The sequence below is a fragment of the Oncorhynchus masou genome, chromosome 22, assembly GCF_036934945.1.
Source record: "Oncorhynchus masou masou isolate Uvic2021 chromosome 22, UVic_Omas_1.1, whole genome shotgun sequence".
Classification (NCBI taxonomy): Eukaryota; Metazoa; Chordata; class Actinopteri; order Salmoniformes; family Salmonidae; genus Oncorhynchus; species Oncorhynchus masou.
This window is the reverse complement of record NC_088233.1, coordinates 56,724,744-56,751,899: the sequence shown is the minus strand read 5'-3', so window position 1 is coordinate 56,751,899 and position 27,156 is coordinate 56,724,744. Positions and strand designations below refer to the sequence as shown.

Here is a 27,156-nt window from a genome sequence, read left to right as displayed (position 1 = left end):
ATTAATATTAGCCCTCTGATTACAATTAAGAGCAAAACATGTCACTCTGTCCTGGGCTTAACTAGGTCTTTCCTTGCATCACTGGACCACATGACTGGACAATAATCAAGATGAGATAAAACTAGAGCTTGCAGAACTTGCTTTTTGGAGTGTGGTGTCAAAAAAGCAGAGCATCTCTGTGAAGAATAGCTGGTCGGACTGGAGAAGAGGCAGAGGGCCTGTTAAGTTTTCCTGAATAGCTAGGCCTACCAGAAACATATGTGGCCACATTATTATATACTGAACAAAAATATAAACGCAACATGTAAAGTGTTGGTCCCATGTTTCATGAGCTGAAATAAAAGATCCCAGAAATGTTTCATATGAATAGAAAGCTTATTTCTCTCAAATGTTGTGCTCAGATTTGTTTACATCCCTGTTAGTGAGCATTTCTCCTTTGCCAAGATAGACCACATCTTTAAGGTGGATGGATTATCAAGAATCTGATTAAACAGCATGATCATTACACATAAAATGCCACTAAAATCTGCAGCTTTGTCACACAGCACAATGCCACAGATGTTGCCAGAGAATTGAATGTTAATTTCTTTACCATAAGCTCCGCCAATGTCGTTTTAGAGAATTTGGCTGTATGTTCAACCAGCCTCATGACCGCAGACCACGCGTAACCACGCCAGCCCAGGACCTCCACATCCGGCTTCTTCACCTGCGGGATCATCTGAGACCAGCAACCCCGCCAGCTGATGAAACTGAGGATTATTTCTGTCTGTATTAAAGCCTTTTGGGGGGAAAAACTAACTCTGATTGGCTAGGCTTGGCTCCCCAGTGGGTGGTCCTGGCTCCCAAGTAGGTGGGCCTATACCCTCCCAGGCTCACCCATGGCTGTGCCCCTGCCCATTCACATGAAATCCATAGATTAGGGCTGAAACTGTTGCATGTTGCGTTTTATATTTTTGTTAGGTACAGGATGACTTGGGAGAATCATGATCCGCAACAGACAGCGTATCTCACTATCAGAAGTAAAAATACAGCCAGACTGGCCTGCTACTGTGCCTTTCTAGACCTTATAAACTGTAAAGAGTTGACAGACCCACAACTGATCCAATTGGAATGAAACATTGAACTCACAGGGCTTTTGTGCCATTATTCATATTACATTTTCACTGCAGCCAGGAGTAGCATTTGAAAACAATAATGCAATTATTCATTGCATGGTGGTGTTGCTCGCACTTACTCGCATGATATCTTTGAATTTACTGCAGACAATAGTCTTCATTTATTGCATTTATAAGTTATTAGAATTAGAGGAATTATAAGGATCATTTTCATTTCCCCATCTTTATATTAGAAAGTCTAGGTTTTATATGCCTGAACAAAGAAGCATCCTTTTGTTTGTAACTTGTAATCCGAAGTGCCACACTGCCATCAACTCTATGTGCAGTAAAGCCTGCGGTGAGTGTGTGTCTGAAATAGCCCCTCTCTCGCTAGGGCAGTGGTCCTATTTATTGGATGGAATAGAGACAATATGCCACTACAAGGCTAGTCTAGGAAGGATACTTGTATTGTCCCTAAACAATATCAACAGGGGATCTTTTTTCAGCTGCGTGTCTTCACTGTTCCTTCATGTGCAGTGATGCACCTGGCCTCTCCGCTGCCTATCAGCTATTTCTATTTGTTCTTGTGGATTCATATAGAAAATGTGTATGCAGCTTTGAATGCGTTTGTGTGTGGTATGATTAAGCAATAAGGCACGGGGGGGGTGTGGTATATGGCTAATATAATATGGCTAAGGGCTGTTCTTATGCACGACGCAACGCAGAGTTATATTGACCTGAGGTATAGTTGAACAATAAGCCACATCGGGGGTTTGTGGTATATGGCCTATATCATATGGCTAGGGCTGTTCTTAGGCACGACGCAACGCAGAGTTATATTGACCTGTGGTATGATTAAGCAATAAGGCACGAGAGGTTGTGGTATATGGCCAATATACCACGGCTAAGGGCTGTTCTGAGGCGCAACGCAGAGTGCCTTGATACAGCCCTTAGTTGTGGTATATTGGCCATATACCACAAACCCCCGATGTGCCTTATTGCCATTATAAACTTGTTACAAATCTAATTATGACAATAAATACCTTGGTATACGGTCTGATATACCATGGCTTTCAGCCAATCAGCATTCAGGGCTCGAACCACCAGGTTAATAATAAAAGATGGTGCAGAAAGGAAATACCACCTTGACATAGGGGAGGCACGTGGAATAAATGATATAGTAAACGCTGCAAAAGAATGAATGTAAACCTGAAGGAAAAAAGACTCAACCCTCCCCAAGCAAAAGCATTATAATTGGGAGCTAAAAAAAAAGCTATCTTCCAAAGTCTTAAATTCAAAGTTGAAACAGATCTACTGTGATTTTGTCGCATTATTGTCTAAATTAGATTGAAGTATATAATGACATGTTATAACTCGTCATTTAATAGGATCTCTGTGGATTCAAGTATGTATAGCCTATTTTGGGAAGTTGACAATCGTTTGCTGACCTCAAAAAGAAGTTAAGATTGGGGGAATACTATCCCTTAGTCAGCTCGCAGTAAAATACACAATACCATTTAGCATAAAACTCAGAGTATAAAAAATCTACTTGAATTTCTTTGTCAGGAGTTATAGCAAAGAGAGGGCACACCTGCTGATTCAAAGATAAGTATGGTCATTAAATAGGGCACCTGAGCAGTGACATATTCAATAAGGTGTGCCTAAATAGTGTTCACAATTTCATTGGGTTTCAATGGAGTTGTCATGCCAAATAATGTCAGGGCAAAATGTTCATTGATTTCGCTAAGTAATTGAGAGTCATGGTGTATGTTTGTGTGCGTTTTCTGGAATCCTCCATTTCGACTGCACTCTCTAGCCCCTCCCTGTTTGTGCCCCTCTCTCCTTTCAGCCAATCACAACAGACCCTGTGGGTCATGTGACAGGAGGCAGATACTCAGGAATAAATATTTTACCAACCAGTGAAGCAGACCCCCCCCCGCACACACACTGTTACACACCAGAGATCCTGTATATAATGACCAGATACTCATGTTTCCGCCCTAACAATGGGAGTCGTTGTTCCAAAGGGGAAAGGCAGGCAGGCGACAAGCTTAGGTCCAAAATGCATTGTGCTTAATGTGGACGGATTTTGGTGAGAGTGAATCCTCTTGCTTCACCTCTTCCTTTCTGTACACACACACACACACATACATTCTCACACATATCCAGGAAGCAGGCGTGGCAGAGAAGACAGGAAAACAAATCCCTACGCTTTAGTCGCTGATTTGTGAAAATAACAGACATGTGCCTTTTTACTTAGAGAGGAGAGGGGAAGGGCTTTTTGTGCCTGTGGATGTATTTTATATAAATCGCTTGTTGTGCTTAAGTGGAATCTGGAGGACAATTGCTGTTTGTTACAAGGTAAGAAAGGCCATGCGTCCCAAGTTTATGGCCTACGTTGTAATGTATTTGTGGAATATTTCCAATTGGCTGGTGAGGTAGAACATATGACTTTTGACATGCGTGGCCTTTGTGGCCTTACAGTTTCAGTGTGTACTGTGTGGAAAACCGGCGTGTGCCTGTGAGGAGGCTGTGTGTGTTTCCGTCCATCTGTCCACTGGAGAGCCACACACAAAGGTCTGCTGTTAATGGCTCCAATCTAACAGCCATTAAGGTCCTCCTTAGCCGGATGCCTTTTTCTCTCCGGCTTTTTCTCTTTTATGGACTGATGCTTTTCTACTCACTGGTTGTCTTAAGGTTAAGTCTGGTGGTTGTTCACAAAATGTGTTCTTTTGAATGGCAGGATGTACGTGGATATGGTTCTCATTCAGTACCACACATAGCTGGGGCACGCTGTGAATATTGTGGGATATGTATTTCTTATATCCAGGGCTCTATCGTTCTTGGGCTCTGTGTCCTGTGTCTGTGCTACTGTGCATGTGCGTGTCATCCTCTGAGTGACATCATTATTGACAGTGACATTCGTGCCACTGAAAGTGAGGGGTGCGATGGGGGATGTGGTTGCTTAGGCAGCCATGTTGTACAAATGAAATCAAATGTTTTTTGTCACATGTGCCGAATACAACAGGAGTAGACCTTACAGTGAAATGCTGACAGATGTTGGACATGCGTCCTGTCCTTTGACATTAGGCCCTACCCCTCTATCTCGTACCCAGGTGAAGAGAGGGTGGCTCATAATGATGACTGGAATGAAGTGACTGGTATCAAACACAAGGAAACCATGTTTGATGTGTCAATGCCATTCCATTCCAGCCATTAGTATGAGCCCGTCCTCCACAGTTAAGGTGGAGGACTGTGATCTAGTCTCTGTCTGCTGGTCTCTGTGTAATCATATCCAGCTCTCTCACAATATGGAGAAGGAAAAACACTTTAGGAGTGAGAATATGTGAATTAGAGTTCAGAGCAGGATGACCTGCTCAATGCCTTTTTATCCAATTCTCCCAGAGAATCATGTCACTTGGCCTGCTTTCAAGCTAAGCTTGCGTGTGCTGCAAGTGACCATTAATTGAACAGGTATTAAAACTGAAGTGTCGGGAGCTGAGGCTGTTGTTTTCAACACCGGTGCAAAATTCAGTTTTATTCATCTTTCTTGACTTTGTGCTGAGGCAGAGGTACGCCCCTGAAACTGGTAACTGGAAGTTATTCAAATCAAGTTTTATTAATGACATATGCAAACCCAATAGTTTACCAATGTGCAGATGGACATGACGTTAATAAATAACAGCGTTGTACCATCACATATCTGTAACAGACACAAACTTTATTAATGTGTGCTCCTGCTAATTAAACCATATCTGCGTGTTTCTCCTCATTAAGGTTGGCCAACCAACAGATGGAGAATGACGGCTACTCTGAGAAATCAGAGCACGATGCCCAGGAGGATTGGGACAACGGGGCCAATGAGAACGGAGGTCGGCTGACGGAGGAGAGCGACATGGACCAATCGGACGAGCTGTCTCCGGGGCTGCAGGCCACATCCTACGTCGAGCAGAGCCAGGAGGAGATGGCCGAGGTGAAACACGACAGGACATCACTCACAGACTGCTAACATACACTGACAGGTTATTAGGGGTTCAGCACGTTACAAAGCCTGTAGCTAGCCAGTGATCATTTATTCTAAATCTATCAAATTTATTGGTGAACATCAGGGGCCACATGAAATGTGACGTGGGGCCGGCTTTGACCGCCGGGCAGCTACGTGATTATCAGGACTAGGGTAAAGACAAAAAGAGACATGATGACTATTTATCGTGGGAATGGGAAATACGTTTTCCTCTACTGAAAGGAGTCTATTCGAATGAATCAAAACTTAAATTTTCCAACCTTGCTTCTGTGTGTCCCTTTCTCCCAGGCTGGTGAGGCGTCCCAGGTGGAGACGGTGTCTGAGGAGAACAAGGGTCTGATCTGGACCCTGCTAAAGCAGCTGCGGCCTGGCATGGACCTGTCTAAAGTGGTCTTGCCCACCTTCATCCTGGAGCCACGCTCTTTCCTGGACAAACTATCGGACTACTACTACCACGCTAATCTGCTGTCGGAGTATGACAATACTAGACTAGTAGTACACTTGTAGCTCAACTATTACCGCCATTACTTTATCTCTACTATGTCACTACCACTATACCAATCTACTGTATGAGATAGTAGATACACTCTAACTGAACACAAGCTCTGTGTCCATCTCTCCCTTTCCCTCCTCTCTCTCTCTCGCACTCTCTGTTTTTTTCTTCTATGTCCTCTCTCGCTCTTGCTCTCTCTCTGGTCCCAGGGCTGCGAGGGAGGAGAGTCCATATGGCAGAATAAAGCAGGTCGTGCGCTGGTACCTGTCTGGCTTCTACAAGAAGCCCAAGGTAAACTCGTCTGTTCTTTAACGGTAATAATACAAAGTGACACTCCCCTATTTCTGGGGTTGGCTGGAAGAGTCATTGTAGTTCTGAGTGACTGGTCTGACTTCCATTCTACGATTGTACCACTGTATGAACATACAACCAATATTCAAGCCAAAATTTGAAAAACAAAAATTCCGTAGTGTTAACTCTGTGGGTTGTGGAATGGGAGATTGCAGAGTTAGGTTAGTTATTTCATTTCTGTTGGGTCTTAGTAAAGAATTTGTACCATAGATGTTCAAATAAAAAAAATCTACTTCACTCCCATATAGGCTAGATTTGAGTCATTGTTCTTTCAGGCTGATATACTCTATCTTATATACGCTAGCCTGGGGACGAGGTTAGAGTGTCTCTGGTGTAACTGCCACAGGGACTCCCAGAATTACAGGTTCAGCTGGTTTCCAAGCCAGGTATACCTGATACACACAGCAACACAGACACGTGATGGGGTGTGACAGAGGTAGAGCAACGCTTCATTTTAATGTCACTCTTTTATTCATTCATTTTGTATTTGCCTGTTAATCTATTTTGTAGTGCTGACCCCAATTAGTTGACTGGTCGATTGTTTGGTCGTTAGGCTGTTGGTCGACCGAGATTTGTTTTAGTTGAGCAGTAACGCATATATACATACAGACACTAACGTTCAAAAGTTTTGGGTCACATAGAAATGTCCTTGTTTTTGAAAGAAAAGCACATTAATTTAATCGGAAATAACATCAAATTAATCAGAAATACAGTGTAGACATTGTAGCTGGAAACGGCTGATTTTTAATGGAATATCTACATAGGCGTAAAGAGGCCCATTATCAGCAACCATCACTCCTGTGTTCCAATGGCACGTTGTGTTAGCTAACCAAGTTTATCATTTTAAAGGGCTAATTGATCATTCGAAAACCCTTTTGCAATTATGTTAGAACAGCTGAAAACTGTTGTTTCTGATTAAAAAAGCAACAAAACTGGCCTTCTTCAGACTAGTTGAGTATCAGGAGCACCAACATTTGTGGGTTCAATTACAGGCCCAATGGCTAGAAACAAATAACTTTTTTTCAGTCTATTCTTGTTCTGAGAAATGAAGGCTATTCCATGCTAGAAATTGCCAAGAAACTGAAGATCTCGTACAATGCTGTGAACTATTACCTTCACTGAACAGCACAAACTGTCTCAAACCAGAATAGAAGGAGGAGTGGGAGGCCCCGGTGCACAACTTACCAAGAGGACAAGTACATTAGAGTGTTTAGTTTGAGAAACAGACGCCTCACAAGTCCTCAACTGGCAGCTTCATTAAATAGTACCTGCAAAACACCAATGTCAACAGTGAAGAGGTGACTCTGGGATGCTGGCCTTCTACACACACAAAAATATATACACACACACACACATAGTAAATGTGCCCATTTGGGGGATCTGACAGTATTTTTGATTGGCTGAACGCACCACCACTAATAACCTGTGGAGCTTTTCAAGGTAATGTTTTCTTCACTTCAAACAGTAAGCAAACAAAGTCTGTTTTTACATCCATTGAGAATTACAATAGTTCCTCAATGTATTTAAAAAATATATTTTCAGGTCTCTCCCTTTCGACAACCACACAGCATGAAAGGGAAAAATGTCATGCTCTGATCCAGTTGAAACGTCATAAAATAGGCCTACCTGATTACTTCTTATCAGTGCTGGACTTGGACTGAAATAGGTTCTGGTACTCATTTTGGGTGCTGGCAGTGTTTATATTTAGGTGCAGGAGCGCCACAATAATAGATAATAGTCTATAGGAGGATCAGTAAGTTCGCTAGCTTCGGGCCAGACCCAAGTTAATAGTTGATACAATGTTTCAAGTTCTTTGCAAACAGGCCAATGTGATTTATAGAATATTTATTTTTATCAGGATATTTTATACCTGCAGGTAGTTTATTTGTTGGCGATTTTTACATAGTTGGCAATAGAAGTTACTTTTTAGGTTCGTATCATTTTCATTTAGATTTGGATAGAATTTTGATTAACCACATGACAATGATTTTGAGCTATGAAGACGTTATTATAAATGAAATGAAACTGTTTCATGAAAATGTGCATATGAAAACCATAACTGGCACGCAGCAGATCAGGAGAAATGGTATGATAAATTGGTATTCAACATGAGACTCCTCGTGTAATCTATTACCGGCAACTTCAGGAGAGTAATGGCAGAATCTGCTAAAGCCAACAGGAGCGGGAGGAGAATAGTTGGGTCAGGTTAAGTTTTTTTTTTTTTTTCTGAAGCCCTCTTGAGGCATTTGTCATAAGCTTAAAGCATCAGACAAGCTCAGTGCATGTAGTTGATTTTATTAAAACACAGTATGTCTATATATGGAAAAATACACCTTTAAAAAATGTTGACCAATCGATTGGTCGAAAGAACAGGCAACTTTCTGTCATCTAATATTTTTTGTTTAGTCTGGGACAGCCCTACTATTTTGTATGATACACAGTTTGGAATGAGTGCATTCATGTGATAGATATTAACAGTATGTATGTGTGTCTGTGCTTGGGTGTGTCTATTCATCATTGTGTCCATGCAGCTATGATTATTTGTGTTTGATTTGATGATTTAAATGAAGTATGGCTGTGTGCATGCATGTGATAGATTTTAACAGTAGTGGATGGGTGTGCGTGTTACAGGGACTGAAGAAGCCCTATAACCCCATCCTAGGAGAGACGTTTCGCTGTTGCTGGCTCCACCCTCAGACAGACAGCTGCACCTTTTACATCGCAGAGCAGGTGAGACAACCCATATACTTCTTACACACACACAGCAAATGTCTACCGCTGTCTCTGTCATACCTCTGCAGGTCTTTTGTCTAGAAGCTAGCTAAACCCTAGCTATTGTGCAAATGACTGCCTCAGACCTGAGGCCATGTTAGTGGCAGATCTACATGCTGCGTTCCCGGACTTCAGCTGCCTCCTAACCAAACGCATTGACATCCCTACTGCTTAATATTACTGTTGTGTATCTGAAATACCAGTATTGGACAAGTCCAAGTAGTAGTCCTACGTCTCCGTGTCACACTGTTTTCTGCTGGTTCTCAACTGGTTTTGCCTGGGGACCCAAATTTGACAATGACAATTGATGATTACATTTTGTAATGTCGTATTGCAGCTGCCTTGTTGGGCAGGCTTCACATGCAAATAGACTCTGTCTCAATTGGCCACTATTATGATATTTAAAAAATGAACAGTAAAACACACTCTAGTCCAATAATGTTAACAGTAACACACACCAGTCCAATAATGTTAAGGAACAGTAACACACACCAGTCTAATAATGTTAATGAACAGTAACACACACCAGTCCAATAATGTTAATGAACAGTAACACACACCAGCCCAATAACGTTAATGAACAGGAACACACACCAGTCCAATGATGTTAATGAACAGCAACACACACCAGTCCAATAACGTTAATGAACAGGAACACACACATTCCATTGTTTAAAATAGAAAAAACAATAATTAAGAATTCTTCATCATCAGATACCACATCAGTTACCATGTGAATAATTTCTCAACCTTAAAGTTTTAATAAAGGTGTAAGTTTTTAATCAGTTCAAGCGGCAGGTAGACTTGTGGTTAGTCCGTTGGACTTGTAACTGAAAGGTTGCAAGATCAAATCCCTGAGTTGACATGGTTTAAATCTGTCATTCTGCCCCTGAATAAGGCAGTTAACCCACTGTTCCTAGGCGTCATTGTAAATAAGAATTTGTTCTTAACTGACTTGCCTAGTTAAATAAAGGTAAAATAAAATGTTAAATAATGTAATATTAATGTCAGAATTATTTAACAATCACAATTGAACAATAATTAATGAACCTGTTTATTCATGGTAGTGCGGTCTATCAGTGGGAAAGCTGGGGGTGTTTCTTCAGTTTGGTAAGTTTGTTGAAGTTTGGGGTGATGGTTGACAGGGCAACTCTGAGGTCACGCTGCCTGTCCAGTTTGTTTCTGCTTTTAGTTTTCAGCATGGCCATAGCAGAGAAACAATTTTCACACTAATATGTAGTGCTGAAGGCTAACATGATTTGTTACCCTGCAGCATGTTTTCCACTTTCCGGATGATAACGATATACTGTACTTTTTAAAAGAAGTGAAAGTGCCTTTCTCAGCCCAGCTGCAATTATTTTTCCGGTGTGGTCGTCTGGGAAATAAGAGGTCGAAAGGCATTTGCTTTGCAACTTCCAGTTGTCCGTCAATGTAATGAATCATGAGGCTCTGTGGTCCGTCTTGACCGTAAGTCTTCAGTGGTAGAGAAGAATGCAGCGTTACGGATGTCCTTGGTAACTCTGTCACGACATTCTGTGTAGAGTTCTGTCAGACATGTTTTGCTGAAGTATTTACGGCTCGGGATCTCATATCTTGGTTCTAGAGTTCGCATCAACTTTGTGAAACCGTCTTTCTCCACAGTTTGGATTGGTTCTACGTCTTTCGCTATGTGATGCATAATTGCACTCGTTATCTCATTCCACTTGCTCTTCTTGTCATAGGCAGTACCACTAACGAATGATTCCTTGAATGATAGCTGAGTGCGGGTCTGGCTTGGAGATGTCTTGCTCCAGGGGTTTGCTGCACGCATTCTGGTAGATACTTCACATTCACGCAGATGCAGGGTTTTCAGGTGGTGAAACAGTTTGCTGGTGTTTCCACATTTGACTAACACAATGCATCGACACAACTTACACAGTACCTGTTTGATGGTCGAGGTCGGATATCTTAAAGCAAGACCAATGCAAAAATCCATATCATGGCACACCGTCATAGCGGTATTCACGTTCATACCGGTATACTGCCCACCCTCACTCACTACTGTAAGTCACTCTATGTAAGAGTGACTGCTAAATGACTAAAATGTAAATGGTTCCACATCGCACTCGGTGCTCTCTCCAGGATCCACTTTACTACACCGTAGTGCATTCCCGTCATGGCAGCTGCCCCATCAGTGGTCACACCAACGCACCCATCTCAGGCCAACCCCACGGAGCTCAGGTACATATCCATTGTGTTAAAGACATACTCTGTGGTGGTGGTGGGCAAATCAACTCCTCAATGTTATTTTCCCAGACGTGTCTGACCTTGACGTGGTTAGCCACATCTGTGGTTTCATCAAGCTGCCGTACGTAATGGCCATTTGCACTGATGCGCTCTGTCTGGTGCGTTATGTCTTCAGACATGTCCTGGATTCTCCTCCTAATGGTGTCATTGGATAGGGGTTAAGTTTGTTGGCGGCTTACTCTCCCAAGATTTCAGTGCACATATCAATCACAGCAGAGAGAATGAGATCCTCTGTGCTGGTGTGGGCTTTTTTGCACTTACCAATGCACTGGGCCACAAGGTGATGCGCAAAGTGCCTTTTCTTGTACCGTGCATACGTTCTTCAGTGAATCTTGTGAGGCCTCCAGATTTTGATATTTTCTTGAAGAAGAAAAAAGTCAGCTGTCTTTGTTTCTTGGATGCTTGATGTCCAGGTGCCTTTTCATTTTGGAGGGTCTACACCCACCCTGCCTTTTCTATATATGTAAAACCATCTTTGATTAAGTCGGGGTCATATTTTCTCTTCTTGACAGGGACCAGGTTGTCTGCCTTGATGTTGACATTGAAAGCAGCCGTAGATGAAGAGGGAGCTGCACGTTTTATAAACGTGTCCATGATTTTACTCTGACAGCTAGCCTACATGACTTAAGTGAAAGCTAACTATCCACATGTGCAATGACTGCAGAACATAGTTAGCTGTCAATCAAGCTACAGTTGCAAGAAAAAGTTTGTGAACCCTTTGGAATTACCTGGATTTCTGCATTGATTACTCATAAAATCCGGGTCTGATCTTCATCGAAGTCACAATAATAGACAAACACAATCTGACTAAACTAATAACACACAGTTGTACTTTTCACACGTTTATTGAAGACATTGAGTGACATTTATTGAAGACATTCACAGTGCAGGCTGGGAAAAGTAAGTGATCCTATGTTAACGACTTCTCCAAAAGCTATTTGGAGTCAAGTGTTTCCATTAAGGAGATGAGATTGGAGGTGTGGGTTGCACAGGCGCCCTGCCCTATAAAGGGAAACAAATCCTGGTTACAAATACTGTATGTTCTTCTCCAGAAAGATTGGTTAGTGTGAACCATGCCTCAATCCCAACAACTTTCACAAGACCTTAGAAGACACATTATAGAGATGCACGTAGCTGGAAAAGGTTACAAAAGCATTGCTAAAGACCTTGGTGTTCATCCACGGTAAGACAAACGGTCTACAAATGGAGAAGATTCAGGACTGTTGCCACTCTCCCTTGGAGTGGGTGTCCTGCGAAGATCACTCCAAGAGCACAAAGGGCAAAGAAAGTCTGTGTTCATGTGTCCACTATCAGAAAAACACTGAACAACTATGGTGTTCATGGAAGGAAACCACTGCCATCTAAAAAAAACATTGCGGCATGTCTCAGGTTTGCCCAAGACCACCAGGATGTTCCACAACGCTTCTGGGAAAATGTGCTGTGGACAGATGAGACAAAAGTTTTTGGGAACTTTTTGGGAAAAATGCACAACGCTATGTGTAGAGGAAAAGGGGTACTGCACACAACACCAAAACCTCATCCTAACTGTGAAGCATGGTGGAGGGAGCATCATGGTTTGGGGCTGCTTTGCTGCCTCAGGGCCTGGACGCCTTGCAATCATTGAGGGAACAATGAATTCAAAAGTGTATCAAGAAATTTTACAGGAGAATATCAGGGCAGCAGTTCATGACCTCAAGCTTAAGAGAGGTTGGGTGATGCGACAAGACAATGACCCAAAGCACACAAGTAAATCAACTAAAGAATGGCTGAAAAGAAAGATTTGTGTTTTGGAATGGCCAAGTCATAGTCCTGACCTTAACCTCTTACATCTATGGGGGCGCTAATTTCATTATTGGATTATTGGATGCCCGTTTTAAGCTCAATATTTTGTCACAAAAATATGCTCGACTATGCATATAATTGACAGCTTTGGAAAGAAAACACTCTGACGTTTCCAAAACTGCAAAGATATTGTCTGTGAGTGCCCCAGAACTGATGCTACAGGCGAAACCAAGATGAAACTTCAAACAGGAAATGAGCAGGATTTTTGAGGCTCTGTTTTTCATTGTCTCCTTATATGGCTGTGAATGCGCAAGGAATGAGCCTGCCCGATCTATCGTTTCCCCAAGGTGTCTGCAGCATTGTGACGTATTTGTAGGCATATCATTGGAAGATTGACCATAAGAGACTACATTTGCCAGGTGTCCGCCCGGTGTCCTCCGTCGAAATTGGTGCGTCATCTTCGGCTGCACGTCTTTTTCCAAGCGATTCAGAGGAGAAAGTAGACATCCACGAACGATATATCAATGACGAGATATGTGAAAAACACCTTGAGGATTGATTCTAAACAGCGTTTGCCGTGTTTCAGTCGATATTATGGAGTTAATTTGGAAAACAGTTTGCCGTTTTGATGACTGAATTTTCGTGTTTCTTTTGGTACCCAAACGTGATGAACACAACGGAGCGATTTCTCCTACACAAAGAATCTTTCAGGAAAAACTGAACATTTTGCTATGTAACTGAGAGTCTCCTCATTGAAAACATCCGAAGTTCTTCAAAGGTAAATGATTTTATTTGAATCCTTTTCTGGTTTTTGTGCAAATGTTGCCCGCTAAATGCTATGCTAGCTATCAATACTCTTACACAAATGCTTGTTTTGCTATGGTTCAAAAGCATATTTTGAAAATCTGAGATGACAGTGTTGTTAAGAAAAGGCTAAGCTTGAGAGCTAGCACATTCATTTCATTTGCGATTTTCATAAATAGTTAACATTACGTTGTGCTAATGAGCTTGAGGCTATGACTGGATACAGGTTTTTTTCATAGCCAAACGTGAACAAAACGGAGCGATTTCTCCTACACAAAGAATCTTTCAGGAAAAACTGAACATTTTGCTATGTAACTGAGAGTCTCCTCATTGAAAACATCTGAAGTTCTTCAAAGGTAAATGATTTTATTTGAATGGTTTTCTTGTTTTTGTGAAAATGTTGCTGGCTGAATTCTAGGCTTATAGCTATGCTAGCTATCAATACTCTTACACAAATGCTTGTTTAGCTATGGTTGAAAAGCATATTTTGAAAATCTGAGATGACAGTGTTGTTAACAAAAGTCTAAGCTTGAGAGCAAATATATTTATTTCATTTCATTTGTGATTTTCATGAATAGTTAACGTTGCGTTATGCTAATGAGCTTGAGGCTATAAATAGGATCCGGGATTGCTCGACGCAAGAAGTTAACCCAATTGTAATGCTGTGGCATGTCCTGAAGAGGGCTGTGCAATCAAGACAAACCAGAAATATTGATGAACTGAAACAGATTTGTAGGGAGGAATGGTTCAAAATGTTGTGCAAGTTTTATAAGCAGCTACAGGAAACGTTTGGTGGAGGTTGTTGCTGCTAACGGAGGATCTAGAAGTTACTAAATTCAAGGGTTGACTTACTTTTACCAGCCTGCACTGTGAATGATTACTCAACGTCTTCAATAAAAATGTGAAAACTCTTTGGGTGTTATTAGTTTAGTCAGATTGTGTTTGTCTATTATTGTGACTTAGATGAAGATCAGATCACATTTTATGAGTAATCAATGCAGAAATCCAGGTAATTCCAAAGGGTTCACAAACTTTTTCTTGCAACTGTAGCTGTCAGAAAAATATCTGTATTATCTGATTGGATGTGTCACATTTAAAACAAAATGTTGCAGAATTACATTTTTATTGGATCAGTGTGTATGTCGAGAAATGTCAGTTCATTGGATCAGTGTGTGTGTGTGTGTGGGGGGGGGGGGGTGAGAATGTTATTTATTGGTCATTGAGTGTGTGCAGCGCAAGAACCCTCAGAGTTCGAACATAACTAGCCATTTTACTACTGCGGACTCGCTGCACGTGTAAAGTGAACAACAATAAGCGGTGCACGTGTTTTAGATATTATTTTATACAAGTTGGGCGACCCCTTAAAATCCTCCAGCGGCCCCCATGGGGGTCACGACTTCCCCAGTTGAGAATCACTGCCCTAAATAACACACTCCCTATCTTTCTATCTCAGATCTCCCACCACCCACCGATCTCTGCCTTCTACGTCTGCAACAAGAAGGACGGCTTCTATATCAGCGGCAGCATCTTGGCCAAGTCCAAGTTTTACGGTACGCTGGCTTATCTGTTATGTCGGGAATTAAATTGAGCTTCATGGTGTTTCTGTCTACTCTATGCCTATGTCTATGAAACAGATCTTTATAGCATGAACAGATCTGAGACCAGGTTGATCGGTGTAAATTCTAATGTCCTATTCCAGGTAACTCTCTGTCTGCCATACTGGATGGCAGGGCCAGATTGATGCTGCTGGGCAGGGATGAGGAGTACGTCATCACCATGCCTTACGCCCACTGTAAAGGTACTACTTTTAAAAAATCCATAAACGGTCTTTCTGGAATCTAAATATCTCTGGTTTTCTGAGCAACTCTAACATTGAATCCTTAATTGCTGCATCCATTTTTGGGCTTATGTATATTCATATCATTAATAAAAAATTAAAAAAATGAACATGAGCTTAGTTCAACATTCATACCCCATCAGAACCCAATACAAGTAAATCTAAACAAAACAAATTTTGCACCGGGGGCTAATTCAGTCTACAACATTTCCTGTGCGTAAATATTTGCAAAGGATAGTCCTCTATTCATCGTTTTTGGAATTGTCAATACTCCCTGACTGTCTAGCTTTACATTTCTTTGATTTATTTAGCGAGCTGGACACATTCAAGAAACTATAAGACTGTAGGTCCGTTATCATTTCTACACAGTGTCGATTTGGTTTCAGTCATTTGAAAAACACAGTGCATTCAGAAAGTATTCAGACCCCTTAACTTTTTCCACATTTTGTTACGTTACAGCCCTATTCTAAAATTGATCAAAACACATATTTTATTTAATCAATCTACACATAATAACCCATAATGAAAAAGCAAAAGGTACACATTGGAGCAAGGACAGTCCTTTTTTTGCGAATATGCACCGCATCGATTCTATGCAGCGCAGGACACGCCAGATAAACTAGTAATATCATCAACCATGTGTAGTTAACTAATGATTATGATTGATTGATTGTTTTTCATAAGATAAGTTTAATGCTAGCTAGCAACTAGCATTTCTGATCTGCTTATTCCAGTGCCTGCGTAATGGTCTTTGTCGTACTTTCATAATACAGTTGAAGTCGGAAGTTTACATACTTAGGTTGGAGTAATTAAAACTAGTTTTTCAACCACTTCCCAAATTTCTTGTTAACAAGCTATAGTTTTGGCAAGTCGGTTAGGACATCTACTTTGTGCATGACACAAGTAATTTGCCCAATAATTGTTTAGACAGATTATTTCACTTATAATTCACTGTATCACAATTCCAGTGGGTCAGAAGGTGACATAAGCTAAGTTGACTGTGCCTTTAAACGGCTTGGAAAATTCCAGAAAATGATGACATGGCTTCGGAAGCTTCTGATAGGCTAATTGACATAATTTGAGTCAATTGGAGGTGTACCTGTGGATGTATTTCAAGGCCTACCTTCAAACGCAGTGCCTCTTTGCTTGACATCATGGGGAAATCAAAAAAAATTGTAGACCTCCACAAGTCTGGTTCAAACTTGGGAGCAATTTCCAAACGCCTGAAGGTACCACGTTCATCTGTACAAACAATAGTACGCAAGTTTAAACACCATGGGACCACGCAGCCGTCATACCGCTCAAGGAGGAGACGCGTTCTGTCTCCTAAAGATGAATGTGATTTTCTGGAATTTTTTTTTTCATTTTGTCTGTCATAGTTGAAGTGTACCTATGATGAAAATTACAGGCCTCTCTCATCTTTTTAAGTGGGAGAACTTGCACAATTGGTGGCTGACTAAATACTTTTTTGCCCCACTGTATATCGTGATGAGATCCTGAGGCCATTGTCGTGCCATTCATCCGGCGCCATCACCTCATGTTTCAGCATGATAATGCACGGCCCCACGTCACAAGGATCTGTACAAAATTTCTGGAAACTGAAAATGTCCCAGTTCTTCCATGGCCTGCATACTCAGACATGTTTGGGATGCTCTGAATCGACGTTTTCAACAGCGTGTTCCAGTTCCTGCCAATGTTCAGCCACTTTGCATACCCGTTGAAGAGGAATGGGACAACATTCCACAGGCCACAATCAACAGCCTGATCAACTCCATGCAAAGGAGATGTGTTGCGCTGCATGGTGCAAATGGTGGTACCAGATACTTGACTGGTTTTCTGATCCACTCCCATACCTTGTTTTTAAGGTATCTGTGACCAACAGATGCGTATCTGTATTCCCAGTCGTGAAATCCATTGGTTAGGGCCTAATTAATTTTTCAATTGACTGATTTCCTTATGAAGTGTAACTCACAACAATTTCAAAGATTTTACTATGTTGCATTTATATTTTTGTTCAGTGTATTAAATCATTATTTATTGAAGTTCTTGTCTCTTATCAGCATTGAAGCTTTGCTAGCTAGCTTCAAGCCAGTGATTTGTTTAGCAAAGCAATGTCAAATTAATATATTTATTTGAATTAACACCTGGGTCAAAATATGAGAAAATAACGATCAGCCTGCTTGGATAGCAACTTAAGAATGCAAAAGTTGTGCGATGCGGGCCTGAAGGCAAGGGGAAATAATGGCAGTGAGTGGCCAGTGTGAGAGCTCACTCAAGTTATTGGCAGCACCAGACCATGGACAGTTCTTCCCGTCGTGTGCCATCAACGGAAACGTCACCATATTAACATCACCAACTAGCTTTGTTAGCTTGGACTCGCCAACCATACTAGTTGTTGCCTATGTAGGCCTATTAGATATTTATTAAATCAATATTTATGGAAGTTCTTGTCTCATCATCATTAAATCTCTGCCAGCTAGATTCCAGTGATTTTGTTTAGCATAGCAATGTCAAATTAATAGAATTAACAAATTACCAACCCGCTTGACTTGCACATTCAGAATGCAAAAACAATTTTACTCGTTAGAATGTTAATGAGAACTTTTTTATTAATATTTATATAACTATGTTGGCAACCATTTACTAAAAGCAATATTGCTTGAGTACCCGGGGATTATCGTGTGATGACTCCCTCCGAAGGGCTGTTCCCGGGCCTCGGCTTTGCCTTGGGCCAAAGAACAGCCCTTAGTCAGGAGTTATAGCACAATAACCTTATTGCTTAAACACCCAGTCCCCTTATCTGATTATCAGCTGGGTCTGAAAAGATTCTCCTCCTCAATGTGCAACGAATTCAAAATAGATGAAAAGCACCAATTAACCAGCATTTTTATTTTGCATAACCAAAATGCCTACTATTTAGATGGGTAATCGAGCATGGTAACTGAGCATGGTAACTGAGCATGGTAACTGAGCATGGTAACTGAGCATGGTAACTGAGCATGTTAACTGAGCATGGCCCATTTACTGACTGCTTACTTCTGTCTGAAGTGGCTTGCCTGTAGCTCCTGTATTTACACTGTTGTTCTGGCTCTGTTGCATTCACTGACCTTTTATATTGTTCATGATAGGAGAGTGTGTGTGTGTGTGTGTGTGTGTGTGTGTGTGTGTGTGTGTGTGTGTGTGTGTGTGTGTGTGTGTGTGTGTGTGTGTGTGTGTGTGTGTGTGTGTGTGTGTGTGTGTGTGTGTGTGTGTGTGTGTGTGTGTGTGTGTGTGTAAATGTTGCTTTTGTTTCTATATTAGGTATTCTGTATGGCACCATGACACTGGAGCTGGGAGGGAAGATCACTATTGAGTGTGAGAAAACCAAATATGTGGCAGAACTGGAGTTCAAGTTGAAGGTATGTGTGTGTTTGTGTGTGTACTTCCTAAGTTCGCATCTTTTCCATGTTGTACAGAAACATAAATACAAAATACATAAAAACATACTTTGGTGAAACAATGAAGCGCAATGAGAGGGAAAAGAACTAGAGGCAGACCCATATACAGTTGAAGTTGGAAGTTTGCATACACTTAGGTTGGAGTCATTAAAACTCGTTTTTCAATCACTTCACAAATTTCTTGTTAACAAACTATAGTTTAGACAAGTCGGCTAGGACATCTACTTTGTACATGACACAAGTCATTTTTCCAACAATTGTTTACAGACAGATTATTTCACTTATAATTCACTGTATCACAATTCCAGTGGGTCAGAAGGTGACATAAGCTAAGTTGACTGTGCCTTTAACCAGCTTGGAAAATTCCAGAAAATGATGACATGGCTTCGGGAAGCTTCTGATAGGCTAATTGACATAATTTGAGTCAATTGGAGGTGTACCTGTGGATGTATTTCAAGGGCTACCTTCAAACTCAGTGCCTCTTTGCTTGATATCATGTGGGAAAATCAAAAGAAATCTGCCAAGACCCCAGAAAAAAAAATATGTAGACCTCCACAAGTCTGGTTCTTCCTTGGGAGCAATTTCCAAAAGCCCGAAGGTACCACGTTCATCTGTACAAACAATAGTACGCAAGTATATGAGACCAGGCAGCTGTCATACCACTCAGGAAGGAGATGTGTTCTGTCTGCCAGAGATTAACACACTTTGGTGCGGAAAGTGCAAATCAATCCCAGAACAACAGCAAAGGACCTTGTGAAGATGCTGGAGGAAAAGGTACAAAAGTAACTATATCCACAGTAAAATGAGTCCTATATCGACATAACCTGAAAGGTCGCTCAGCAAGGAAAAAGCCAATTCGCCAAAACCGCCATAAAAAAGCCAGACTACGGTTTGCAACTGCACATGGGGACAAAGATCATACTTTTTGGAGAAATGTCCTCTGGTCTGATGAAACAAAAATAGAACTGTTTGGCCATAATGACCATCGTTATGTTTGGAGGAAAAAGGGGGAGGCTTGCAAGGCGAAGAACACCATCCCAACCGTGAAGCACGGGGCTGGCAGCGTCATGTTGTGGTGATGCTTTGCGGCAGGAGGGACAGAAAATCATGGCATCATGAGGTAGAAAATGTGTGGATATATTGAAGCAACATCTCAAGACATCAGTCAGGAAGTTAAAGCTTGGTCGCAAATGGGTCTTCCAAATGCACAATGACCCCATGCATACTTCCAAAGTTGTGGCAAAGTGGCACAACAAAGTCAAGGTATTGGAGTGGCCATCACAAAGCCCTGACCTCAATCCTACAGAACATTTGTAGGCAGAACTGAAAAAGCATGTGCAGCAAGGAGGCCTACAAACCTGACTCAGTTACACCAGCTCTGTCAGTAAGAATGGGCAATTTAAAGGCAATGCTACCAAATACTAATTGAGTGTATGTAAACTTCTGACCCACTGGGAATGTGATGAAAGAAAATAAAGCTGAAATAAATCCTCTCTACTATTATTCTGACATTTCACATTCTTATGTAAAGTGGTGATCCTAACTGACCTAAAACAGGGAATTTTAACATGGATTAAATGTCAGGAATTGTGAAAAACTGACTTGAAATGTATTTGGCTATGGTGTATGTAAACTTCTGACTTCAACTGTATCGTTTCACCGACTTTATAGGCTGATATTGTCCTTTTAAATGATATTTCGATATCATCTGAAAATTTCACCGATAACCTTTTATTTTTTAAATACTGGTTATCTGAACACTTGTGGCCATGATGTCATTATTGTCACAATGTAAGAAATCACCATTTGAAACATATTTATTGGACAATTGCTCTTTTGGATAGCAATTTATGTGGACAATTGTACTTTTTAATTTCCCCGCTGTAAAACAGTATATCAGCAGATAACGTTTTGTCCCCAAAAATTCGGAATCGCTATCAGACCCAAGAAAACCCAAAAGTAATTTTTTATGAATTAAATTAACTAGCCATTGCGTGAAAGCAAATAGAAAGACAAAACAGTAAAGGGGCAAGATAAAAACTGGGGTGACGGTCGGTTATTATAACTGAGTTTGTTGAGTTTCATCCAAAAGGTACTTTTTAAAATGTTTTATTATTTTTAAATGTTCCTTTAAAGGATGTGTAATGTATAAAATGACCCGGTAGGATTCGATCCATGCATGGAGACAATGTGCTTGTAAAGGCAATCAGATGAAATCCCGGTCTAACTGTGACACATGGCACTATATCATTACATGCGGTAGATTCAGATCAAGTTGGCTCATAAGGTCTAGGATCAGGGTTGTTCTGTCTTGCTCTAGTCACCTGTAGGGGACGGTCTTCTCTCTCTGTATTGTAGCCCTTCCTGGGAGGCTCCAGCAGTGTGAACGTGATCTCGGGAAAGATCCAGCAGGGAGACGAGCTGCTGGCCACTGTGGACGGACACTGGGTAAGAGTACATGCATGCATCTCCCTCTCTCTCCCCTCCCTCACCCTCTCTCACTCTCTCTTATGTGCTATCACAATATCCCTCTCTTTCTTTCTCTCTCTCTCTCACACACACACACACTATATCCCCATCTCCCCTGTTTGTTATTGAAAGTGTCTGTGTGTTGTTGTCAGGATTGAAAGGTGTTTCTCCAGGAGGGGAGGTCAGCAAGAGGTGTTCTGATGTGACGTGTTGATATATGGATGGATGGATGGATGGATGGATGGATGGATGGATGGATGGATGGATGGATGGATGGATGGATGGACGGACAACATACAATAGCATTGGCAATGTACAAAAATAAGGCATATGTGTAAATAGCACAAAACTTGTGTGTGTGTGTGTGTGTGTGTGTGTGTGTGTGTGTGTGTGTGTGTGTGTGTGTGTGTGTGTGTGTGTGTGTGTGTGTGTGTGTGTGTGTGTGTGTGTGTGTGATCAGGATGGTGAGGTGTTCCTACAGGAGAAGTCAGGGCAGCAGGAGCACCTGTGGAACCCTACTCCAGAGGTCCGCAGCACCAGACTGAAGAGGCAGGTGGTACAACTGGACCAGCAAGGGCAGTTTGAGTCGGAGAGGTAAGGACACACACACACACCACAGTGTTCTGTCTGCAGGCTTTTACATACATTGGATGGAAGCTCTCCTAAGACCTTTATCTGTGTATGTGTGCCTTGCAGGCTGTGGCAGCATGTGACCAGTGCTATAGTGGACCGTGACCAGAACCAGGCAACCCAGGAGAAGTTCGTACTGGAGGAGGCTCAGAGGAATCAGGCCAAAGACCGTGGAGACCAACCTTGGCGCCCCAGACTCTTCAACTTGGACTCTGTCACCAACGAATGGACATACACACACATAGAGTATGGACACAGCACACCACCAAGTGGTCATACACACACAGATAGATAGAGTGCATACACACACACTAAATGGCATTACAAATATAACAGGACTAATACAGACATTGCATCCACACTGGCACACAAACCCCAGAATACATTTCCCCACCTGAAGATCTGGTATGTATGTGAACCCTCCCTTCCTCCCTCCCTCCTCTCCAGCACACGGCCATGGGACCCTGAGCGCTGTCTGGTGCAGTTTGAGAAGCACGGGGTGATCCAGACCAAGGAGAAATCACAGAGGCGACATAAAGGACTGGCGTACAGCCGCGCCTCAGCCTGGGCTAGCCAGCAGAAGGTAAACGGGAGAGACACACAGATGTTCCCTCTTTCAATCTTGGTTTCTTTGCCAAACTGACTAGTTCTAACCATAGAATGTCAATTAGACTGGACACTCAATGCAGTCTTCTGGTGTTTGTGGACCAGTTACCATATTGGGTATACCAATAGTCTGGCTTCAATTTTGTGATAATTGGACATTACAGGTGTGCGTGTCTGTGTGTGTGTGTGTGTGTGTGTGTGTGTGTGTGTGTGTGTGTGTGTGTGTGTGTGTGTGTGTGTGTGTGTGTGTGTGTGTGTGTGTGTGTGTGTGTGTGTGTGTGTGTGTGTGTGTGTGTGTGTGTGTGTGTGTGTGTGTGTGTGTGTTTGGTGTGGTCATGCGTGCGTGCCCGTGTCTCAGGCCCAGGTGAATGGGAAACACAGGAAAGGCAGCAGCCAGCCGTCTAGCTGCAGCCAGAACACTGAGAGCAGCAGCACTACACCAGAACCTACACACGAGTCCTCTGATAATGAAGGTAAGACGCACACATTCACCACGTCAGAACCTACACATGAGTCCTCTGACAATGAAGGTAAGTCAAAAACACACACTTTCTCACATGCATGCATGTACATACACACACAACCCATGATGCCCATACATATCCTCAGACTATCAGTAAACCAAACATAGATTTTCTCTCCCTTGTCACATTACTAGGGTACCTGAGCCAGTGTACACGGTGCAACAAGGAAGTGAAGGACATTGCCCTCATAGAGGCCTCCATCGCATCCATACAGAAGACACAGCAAGACATCCAGAGGTAAGAGAGCACACACATTTTTTAAACATAAAAGATAATTTAGCAGACACTCGTATCCAGAGGGACTTACAGGAGCAAGTAGGGTAAAGTGCCTTGCTCAAGGGCACAACGACGTACCGTACCTTCGGAAAGAATTCAGACCCCTCGGCTTTTGACATTTTGTGACATTACAGCCTTAATCTGAAATAGGTTAAATTTAAAAATCATATTCAGCAATCTACACAATACCCCATTATGATCGAACGAAAACAGATTTTTAGAAAATGTTTGCAAATAAAAACAGTAATACCTTATCTACATAAGTATTCAGACCTTTTACTATGAGACTCGAAATTGATCTCAGGCGTATCCTGTTTCCATTGATCATCCTTGATGTTTCTACAACTTGATTGGAGTCCACCTGTGGTAAATTCAATTGATTGGACATGATTTGGAAAGGCACACACCTGTCTATATAAGTTCCCAAAGTTGACAGTGCATGTCAGAGCAAAACCAAGCCATGAGGTCAAAGGAACTGTCTTTAGAGCTCCGAGACAGGATTGTGTCAAGGCACAGATCTGGGGAAGGGTACCAAAACATTCCTGCAGCATTGAAGGTCCCTAAGAACACAGTGGCCTCCATCATTCTTAAATGGAAGAAGTTTGGAACCACCAAGTTTCTTCCTAGAGCTGACCGCCCGGCCAAACTGAGCAATAAGAGGAGAAGGGCCTTGGTCAGGGAGGTGACCATGGGAGAAACTCCCCAAATTAAGGTATGCCAAGCTTGTAGCGTCATACCCAAGAAGGCTGTAATCGCTGCCAAAGGTGCTTCAACAAAGTACTGAGTATAGGGTCTGAATACTAATGTAAATGTGATATTTCAATTTTTCTAAAAACCTGTTTTGGCTTTGTCGTTATGGGGGTATTGTGTGTATAGATTGATGAGGGGGAAAAAACAATTTAATCAATTAGAATAAAGGCTGTAACCTAACAAAATGTGGAAAAAGTCATGGGGTCTGAATTATTTCTGAATGCACTGTGCACAAAATAAACAGGACGCTGCAAGATGGAGATGACAGAGCAACTCTGCCCCCCTCCTGGTCAACTCGGGCACCTTCAGTTTTAGCAGGATTTCAAGTTGTTGTAGTTCATACCAATGCTGGGAAAGGACAGATTTTAGAAGTTCGATAGATGACTGAAACTCTCCCGCCTGTCCTTCCGTAGGAACCTGATAGCGTTGGGTCGTCAACTGGGCCGTCGTCAAGAGACTGAGGACAATGTGACACCAACTGGACGCCACTGTTTCATCCTGTGTGTCCTCCTGCTCTCACAACTCTTCCTCAACTACATTTTCACCTGAACTACCCTACAACAGAAGTTACCCTCCCCCCCCCAGGCACGGATCTAGGATCAGCTCGACACTCCCTATTAACCCTGACCTTAACTATTAGATGGAGGGGCAGCTTCGTCCTGTTCTCCTGATACGGGAGGGCCACAGGTGCCATAGCAATAAACACAGCCACCCACAGCCACCACTCACCTGCCAACCAGAGCGGAGCAGAGCGCACTCCAGTGTAGCCAGACAGCACGGCACCCAAGCACTTTGGACTGAGAAGACCACGACAGAAAGAGATCAAAAAAGAAAGAGTGGACTGACTGGGGGTGTCTTTTTTTAAAGATGAATGTGAGAATAAGGACTGAATTAGCTTTTTTTAATAGGAATGAGAAGGAATTATTGTTTTACAGAAGAGGATGTTCCACCTGTCTTTTATTAATGGATGTGTACTTTTTATACTCCCCTTGCAATACTATTGTGTGCGTGTGTGTGTGTGTGTGTTGTGTGTACGTACAGTAGGCCCTATGGGCATTGATGGACTACGGCTTGGAGTCCTTAATAGTCCACCTTCACTACAGACTTTGGGCCTTAACGCTGAAGCCAAAAAGAAGAGAAAACAATGTGACATCGACAAAACAAAGTGAACTCGAGATAAGAAAAAGAAACTTCCAATAAAGCAATTGTCTTTTTGTGTAGATCTATAATATGTCACTTTTTGGGCGATCGGACCAAATTCACATAGAAATATGTGCTATAGATCTGTCACTGATTGAAAGCAAGCCGTAGATATGTTCTATGTGCTGTATTTCTATGCTTCCCATTAAGTTTTGTTTTTGTGTCTTTTTGCTTTCGGTTTTGTACACTAGCTTCAAACAGCTGAAAATACTAAATATATTTGCCAGCGGTTTAGATGGTACAATTATACTCTACACTATACTTGCTTGTTTTGTCACATAAACTGAAATTTGGCAAATTAGAATTTTTGCAACCGGGAAATGTTTTCTGCGTAGTGCATCTTTAATAATGATGATGATGATGATGATTTTACCAAAACAGTATTTATAACCTGAAAGGTAAAGAGTACTTGTTTACAGGTTTGTGTGTGTGTGTGTGTGTGTGTTTATATTGACATATATAAACGAAGGCAGAGAGAGGCAGGTTAGAAAGGTAAAGGGGATGTGGGTCTGTCGGTGTATGTCTGTAGCGCCATCAGGGAATCACTGCTCTGGTGTAGACAATCAGCCATAGAGGACAGATGATTGGCGGTGTAGAGAGAATGAACAGGGGAAGAGAAGAAAGGAAACAACGAAAGACTGTTAAGGGTATAGGATAATGTATAGGATAATGTATAGGATAATGAGGATGTTGATGGGTCGGGTGTGTAATGTACTTCAGACGGCACTGTTTGGAAGAACTGTTCTCAATGTAATTACTGGGGGTCAATATACCCATATGTATATATTTGTCTGGAGCACACACACACACACACACACACAAGCACTGTGTTACCAATGAGATTCAGAATGTATTTGTGTGATTCACCTTGATTTACGGATCATACTCCGCTTGGAAGATGGATGCAAGTGGTGACAATCGCGAGTAAGTTTGTTCTCCCTTGTTCATTAGGCACCAAACAGGAAAATGGACTGAAACAGGGCGGGACACTGGACTTGACAGTAATTTCTGTTCTGTTTTAAAAAGGGGTTGTACCCTATTGAACATGACCCAGGTGTACCAGGGGAACCAGGTCTGTGATCTAGCCTTGGGATGTTACTCGTACGTACGGACAGTCAGGCAAGTTGGAGTCAAACATTAGGGTCAAAATTGAAAAACCAACCTCTTTAGTTGGTGTAAACTTGCCCTTGTCCAGGCACCCAATGGGGAAAATGAGATGAAGGAAGTAGAAATTTGACTTTGAATGCTTTGATTCACGGTTTGTTCTTTTGTTTTGCACTCTACTGTCATGTACACAGATCTTTTTGTCATATGAGAATGAAAGAACATGATTTTGCTAAAAAAAAAAAATGATACCTGTTGCATACTGTATCACTACAGTAAACATTGACATTTTGACTGGACACCCATTCTTGCTCTTTTGATTGAGTTTCTCCACAAAATGGTCAGTGCTGAAAGTCACGTCTGGTTATAAGTGTCGTAAGGAAAGTCCTACAGCCTAGCTAGTAGACACTAGGCAGGTTTCCATAGACCCAGGTTTATCCGACAAATGATGATGGAAAATGTTTTTTTAAATAAATGATTGGCGAATAATTTAAGGTACGCCGGTCCCTTGATGTCATCACATAACTATAAAACTCCACTTAATTGAATGATAAATGCCTACTGCTTGCTAAATAAACAATGTCAACTACAAAAAGAATGTGTCTGCAGAACAAGGATTGTCCTGACTTTCAAGAATGCGGACGTTGTGTCGCCTTGCTTCTCTGGATGCAAGTTTCACCAGCAAATTATTTCGGAAACACTTTAACCACTTCCTTT

General features: G+C 41.8%; 1 protein-coding gene across 2 annotated transcripts in view; it reads left to right on the top strand.

Annotated features, from left to right (window-relative positions):
• osbpl5 (oxysterol binding protein-like 5) overlaps positions 1 to 26,956 on the top strand; it is a 118,412-nt gene extending 91,456 nt beyond the window's left edge. For both annotated transcript variants that reach the window (XM_064930625.1, XM_064930626.1), the window contains 14 exons: positions 4,872 to 5,067; positions 5,407 to 5,591; positions 5,821 to 5,902; positions 8,594 to 8,692; positions 15,060 to 15,156; positions 15,306 to 15,404; positions 18,744 to 18,841; positions 21,239 to 21,328; positions 21,810 to 21,943; positions 22,046 to 22,225; positions 22,427 to 22,562; positions 22,944 to 23,058; positions 23,244 to 23,346; positions 24,549 to 26,956. In XM_064930625.1, the coding sequence (XP_064786697.1) occupies positions 4,872 to 5,067; positions 5,407 to 5,591; positions 5,821 to 5,902; positions 8,594 to 8,692; positions 15,060 to 15,156; positions 15,306 to 15,404; positions 18,744 to 18,841; positions 21,239 to 21,328; positions 21,810 to 21,943; positions 22,046 to 22,225; positions 22,427 to 22,562; positions 22,944 to 23,058; positions 23,244 to 23,346; positions 24,549 to 24,684 (1,750 nt within the window). In that variant the 3' untranslated portion in view covers positions 24,685 to 26,956. The remainder of the gene's footprint in view (positions 1 to 4,871; positions 5,068 to 5,406; positions 5,592 to 5,820; positions 5,903 to 8,593; positions 8,693 to 15,059; positions 15,157 to 15,305; positions 15,405 to 18,743; positions 18,842 to 21,238; positions 21,329 to 21,809; positions 21,944 to 22,045; positions 22,226 to 22,426; positions 22,563 to 22,943; positions 23,059 to 23,243; positions 23,347 to 24,548) is intronic.
• The last annotated feature ends 200 nt before the right edge of the window (positions 26,957 to 27,156 follow it).